At 48.0% G+C, this 5817-nt stretch overlaps 1 protein-coding gene across 1 annotated transcript; it reads right to left on the bottom strand.

The window, feature by feature from the left end:
• Positions 1 to 293: 293 nt before the first annotated feature.
• Positions 294 to 4254, bottom strand: LOC123157179 (putative methylesterase 14, chloroplastic). The gene is made up of 5 exons (XM_044575432.1): positions 3226 to 4254; positions 1465 to 1704; positions 1233 to 1376; positions 1015 to 1149; positions 294 to 890 (listed from the first exon to the last, which is right to left on the bottom strand). The coding sequence occupies exons 1-5, from the start codon at positions 3529 to 3531 to the stop codon at positions 549 to 551; spliced, it is 1167 nt and encodes a 388-aa protein (XP_044431367.1). The 5' UTR covers positions 3532 to 4254; the 3' UTR covers positions 294 to 548.
• Positions 4255 to 5817: the final 1563 nt, after the last annotated feature.

Genomic DNA, 5817 nt, shown 5'->3' with positions numbered 1-5817 from the left:
GTTCACACCCCCGTTGGAGAAGACCACCGTCGGGGAACGTGCCCAAGCGCACCCAACCTCCCTCCTCGATTTGGGTTGAAAATGAGGGGTGTCGGTCAACCCGGACATTTGAGATTGCCCGGTGGGTTGGGTTTTTTCACCCGCCGATGACCGGGCGACCCACCCGTACATTTGAGACCGTTTGGACAAGTCCGGACGTAGATGTTCTTAGACATGCAGGGATGTACGATCGGGAGCCAAGGCAAATCACGAGCCTGCAAGATTTTTTTTTTTAAAAAGAACCTGCAAGAAAATGTTTCGAATTTCTGATGACGGCTCAAGATTTAATTCACATTTGTAAAACATCTCTCACAGGCCCATACGCTCGCTATACTCATCATCACAAAAGAAAAAGATGTCCCACTTCTTCAGCTAACTACAGTACATTATTTTTTATCTCTGGCTGACCGAGTGAACATTCCATAATCTCTCCCCCTCCCTGTATTCTCCTTTTGCAAACCGCAACCTATGTGCTACTCGTTTCATGTACACGCATGACATTCGGACAGTCATGATTTCTCGGCGCTCTCCTCCTCTTCTTCTAGGGTCTCTGCTTTGCCTGGGAACAGCGCCCCCGGAGCTTGGATCTGCACGATCTCGAGCAGGATCTTGTGGAGGGACTGCGGCTTTGAGAAGAAGGGGCAGTGGTCGCCGCCCTTTATCTTGAAGATGCCGTCGGGCGGGCTCTCCCGGACCAGCTTCTCCTGGACGTCGGGCGACAGCATCCGGTCGTCCAGCGTCTGGATGAAGTAGCGGCGGACCGTGCCATAGTTCTCCGCCGTCAGGGAGAGCTTCTCCATGATCGGGGCTAAAGGGATGGGCCTCATGGACACGGTGGCTAGTGCGATATCCTGCAACGTCGCATGCAAACTTGTCAGCTGGACTTGGTCCACAGAAAAACAGAAGATTGGCATGGCAATGTATGTGACATTAGATCTCAGTTGGTAACTCGAAAGTAGAGTACGATGTATGTACCTTGGAAGGACTTTGGTTGAAATATAACCCCTTGATCTGCTGTTTGTCAAACCTGAGCCCAGTTGGAGGCTTGTCCTTCCCATTTCCGTAAAGTAAATACTGTGATTCTTGCAAGAAAACATCTGCCGACGCGAGCTGCAAAATACCACGTCACATGAGTTTGCGAGTACTCAATAAGAACATAGAAGCACACGTGGTCACATCAAAGGAGTGCATACCTCTTCAGAGAACACGTCGAAGGGCCTCTGGCTATCCTTTACCATTGTGGCGGTAAGGAATACGGCCTTGGAGATCTTCTTTGGGCAGTGTTCTACGGCATATGACACGCTTGCACCTCCACAACTATGACCGACCAAAACAACCTGCATTAGGGTCGACATGAACACAACACTCAGATACCCAGTTCTGTTTTCTAATGAATGTGTGAAGAGAAACAGATGCAGTACTCGCCTTCTCGTTCTCAGGGAGTTTACTGAGGTAATCAATTAGTGGCTTGGAGTACTCTTCCAACGTAGCTATGCTGTTTGTATCAGTGTGGTCTATGCCAGAGCCTGTGAGGTCTAAGGCAACAGGATCGAGACCAGCTTCCTCCAACAGGGAGATGGTCTTGTACCAACACCAAGCGCCAAATCCCTCCCCATGGACAAGAACGACTTTCTTGGTTTCTAAGTTCTCTAAAACAATTTGGACCTGAAAATATGCCAGAACAAGAAGCATGAACAAGGAGGAATAAATAGTCTGAAAATATGCCAGAACAAGAAACAATTTGGACCTGAAATCAGTTCGAAAGAACACATAGAACCACAAACTAGTCTGAAGTTGCAAGAGCAAAGTGTTAAACAAGGAGGAATAAATAGTGTAAGAGCAAATGAGGATCACTTCTACTGTATGGTTAGGTCCTAACTCCTAAGATAAAGCACCACCAGATGCCCATGTGCATGTAGAAGCATATGCCAGCATGACCTCTTTTTATAAGAAGTATAAAAATAGCTTGTAGCCGAGTGTGAAATGCACGAAAACTGCAAAAAGAATGATCATTTGAGAGAGACCACTGTATGAAATGGGAGCATGCCATCAACTAGTGAGGCAGCTGTTGAGTTCATAGACTCATAGTATTGTCTTGTAGTCCTGAGAGAACACTGTACGAAATGGGAACATGCTATCAACTAGCGAGGCAGCTGTTGAGTTCATAAGACTCGTAGTATTGTGTTGTAGTCCCAACTCCTAACGGAATGTAACTTGTAAGGTTTCTCCATGAATATATAAACCTATCTTATGTATGAATCAACAGTTGTACGTAAAGATGCATTTTCGACATATAGTAGTATGTATAATAATCCATATACTTCAAATTTCCAAAATAAGGTTCGAGATTCTAGAAGCTTAGAGTAAGCTCAAACTATTAACAGGTAACAAAATTAATCATAAAGAAAAAACTACCAAGTGACACTTGGTAGTTGTACATTTCAGAACATAGGTAGATGTACATCAGCAAATCTTAGTACCAACAAGATGAGCAGCACAGAGGAAGCATAGAAACCCATATTCCTATCACAGTGACACTTCAGAACCTCTGATTTTCAACTACGGATTAATATGAAGTTACTGCTCATTATAATTCAAAATCAACCCAAACAAGGAAGACATGAAGAAACTGAGTAAAAGCATGCTGGTGCTTCCTTACAGAAAAAGAATGTGTCCTTCAACAAACATAAAAGTACTGAAGTACTCACATCATATCACCGAATTATCTCCAATTCACAAGCAATCCAAAAAAGGAACCAATTTACTACTGAAATAGTAAAACCTAGAGCAACCAGACATTAAACAATGTGGCAAAGCAGGTAACCGGCAATCCCGTGGTACCACTCTGATAATGACAGAATTTTGCCGACCAAACAACCTAAACAACAAAGCATACAACAGTATGCTAACGCCAAATCATTTAGGGCCAAATGGCCAACTGGTCCTGCAAGAACTCTTGCAGTTGAAAAGTTTGGTACTAGACCTAACTAAGTACAGTTTGTAACTGGACCAGCCTATATAATTTACAAAAAAAATCAGAACTTTCTTTGACAATGAACTTGTTAATTATAACATTGTAGCGTAGATATATTTTTCTAGGCAAGAACGCAAAGCAAGGCTGGGGGACAAGGGAGCGCGGAAGTACACAAAGAGCGGAGCAGAAACAGAGAAGGGTCGGGGCCTTACAGCCTTGGCATTGGTGACGGAGTCCGGGAGGTTGCCGTGTCGCCGGGAGCTGGTGGAGCCGGGGCCGATTCGGCGGGACATGGAGCCGCCGCCGGCGTCGATGCGGCGCGACATGGAGCCTCCGGCGTCGAGGTGCTGGTGGATGGCCATGGCGAGCGCCTGGCGGTGCAGGAGCTCCTCCTCCGCCGGCGTGAGCTTGGCCGCCCCGCCGCGCGGCGGGCGCGCGCTCCCCATGCGCTTGCTGCGCGACACCGCGGCCGCGCCCCGGTGCTCCTTGCGCGGCATGCACGCGAACGCGTTGCCCATCGGAGAGGATAACTTGTGGCGAAAAAAGGAGGGTCTCTCTCTCTCTCTCTCTCTCTCTCTCTCTCTCTCAAGTCTCAAGAACAAATCGGCAAAGATGATGAGCAAGAAAACAAAAGGTCGATTTCTGCTTCGAAGAGGGTGGGATTCAGGAACAGTCTCTCTCACACAGGAAACTCAACACGAACAAACTCGTAGAAGAAATTAAACTTCCGAAAAGGAAATGAGAAGAAAGATTTTCTCCAAGTGGAAGGAAGAGCAGGAACGGTGCCCTGCACTCGCCGGAGAGAAGCACGGTTGGTTGGGTTGGCAAAAGCGATGCGGAGAGGAAGAGGAAGCACGGAGCAGATCTGAAAGAAGAGGCGGAATTTATGAGTGGTCCTGACACCTAACTCGTCTCTCCCACACGAATCTCGCCAAAAAGGATTTATTCCCCTCTCTCTCTCTCTCTCTTCTCCTCTCCTGTATCTTTTGGATCTTCTCCCGCACAACTAATTTGGTTTGCTAAACAGAAGAAAGAAAGAAAGATTAGAAATTTGGAAGCAGCAGCGAAGACAGACAAAGGGGGGAGAAGCTTTAGGCGGCGGTTTCCTGGGAATTGTGTCTCTTGTGCTCCCTTCGCCTTTGCTTTGCTGGTGGAGTCTCCTACTCTCTCTCCCTCTGCAGATGAGAAGAAAAAGGAGGAAGGAGACCTCTTTTTTGTTATTTTCTTGGCCAGAGGGAGTACCACCAATTTTCCATCCCCGGTCCACTGGGTGTCTTAATTGTCTGGTTTGGCCTGACTTTTGACCTCCACCCTGTCCTTCTCCTCTTCATTATTCCTCAGAATCAGACCAGATAAAGATCAAATTCCAGCCAGCTTATTTCCCTTAATTAACATATTATTACTCTGGTTTTTCTGCCATTCCTGGGGATATCCTGGTCTGCCTTTCTCAGATCCAAAGTGAGGCCCTGCCTCACACTTCCAGGAAATAGGTTCATGTCTGACTTTTGAGCCCTCTTTTTGACCGTGATGATCCATTGTACTTTTGAGCTACTAGTACACATGTGGATTGCGAAAAATAGTGGGTGCCGGACGAACGGATGTGGAAGCACTGTTGGAGTAAATTCGTCGAGTCATGTCCTTTGCTGTGCTTGCCTCCCCCATTCTTCAATGAATGAATGCGCCATTTGGACTAATTTCCAGCAGTGGAACGGTTGTGCTAGTACTGTTGAGTACTGTGAGAGACAATGTAGAGTAGGGCATGCAAGCGTGTGAGTGAGCAGCATTTTCCTGCTGGAAAGCTGGTGTGATTTTTGATGTGGATATATTCCGGTTATCATTTCCCTTGCTTCCGTCACCGGTATAGTCATAGCTAATGAGAAAGCAACACGAGTGTACTAGCTGCTGCTGATGGTGATACCTTAGCTTAAACAGGCCGGCACATTAACGCAACACTTGAAGTAGAGGACAAGGGCATGGCGCTTGGTTGCAACGGCACGTTAAGTTACTCACTCTCTTTGTATTGTAGTATCTGTATTGTAGTATCCGTCCATGGATCCAGAGTACGTGTGATAAAGGAAAGCTCAACTCGCCTAAAGTGCAGTACTAGTCATTAAGTTATTTAGGATCATCATCTTCTTACCATCTCACCTTCTAACGCCATCTACAGCCGGGCTTCCTAAACTCTACCTACAAGCCTAGGAGTACGGCTCGATCACTGACCGGTAAAAATAAGAAGACCCAGATAGGCTTCTCAAGCCGGCCTCATATGTCCGGGCTGACCGGCACCTCTAAAGTGGACGGATACGAGGAGGCACGGGTGAGTCCGCCACGTCGAACTGACCGCGGGGACCCACGCGAAAACAGTCAGAAACCCATCGATCTGACATGCATCTTCTCCAATTCTCGATGGCACCGTGCCGCGCTGCCCGAGGGCCCTAGACTGACTATTTAAGCCGAATGTCGGCACCTACACCTTATCGCATCCCCATTTCCCTTCCATCTCATCCGCCGCCGCCACATTCCAATCCATCCACCGCTAGCCATGCCGAGTCACCGGATCACTATGTACGCCATGCTCACGCCGAGCGGCATCTCGAGCTCTTGAGCGGGTCCGAGCTAGGCCCGAAGCCCAGATCTTAACCGGCCTACCTCCGGACTTATCGGAGCTGGAGGAGGAGGAGGAGGCGGCAGTCATGGCAGACGCGGAGCTGGAGGGGGAGGAGGACACAGGCGAGGCGGATCCGACGCATACGGCTGTAGGCTTCCCTAGGCCCGTGGGCAAGACATCTTGACTCCATCTAGTC

This window comes from Triticum aestivum, chromosome 7B (assembly GCF_018294505.1).
Source record: "Triticum aestivum cultivar Chinese Spring chromosome 7B, IWGSC CS RefSeq v2.1, whole genome shotgun sequence".
Classification (NCBI taxonomy): domain Eukaryota; kingdom Viridiplantae; phylum Streptophyta; class Magnoliopsida; order Poales; family Poaceae; genus Triticum; species Triticum aestivum.
The sequence above is the reverse complement of the archived record's forward strand: the minus strand, read 5'-3'. Positions and strand labels throughout refer to the sequence as shown.

What these genes read in the sequence shown, in the direction of transcription:
- LOC123157179 (XM_044575432.1), bottom strand. Translation starts at nt 3,531, where the DNA reads ATGGGCAACGCGTTCGCGTGCATGCCGCGCAAGGAGCACCGGGGCGCG. An exon ending in CCGTCACCAATGCCAAGGCT is followed by an intron (nt 1,705 to 3,225) that starts GTAAGGCCCCGA and finishes GCATATTTTCAG; the next exon opens with GTCCAAATTGTTTTAGAGAA. An exon ending in AACTCCCTGAGAACGAGAAG is followed by an intron (nt 1,377 to 1,464) that starts GCGAGTACTGCA and finishes ACCCTAATGCAG; the next exon opens with GTTGTTTTGGTCGGTCATAG.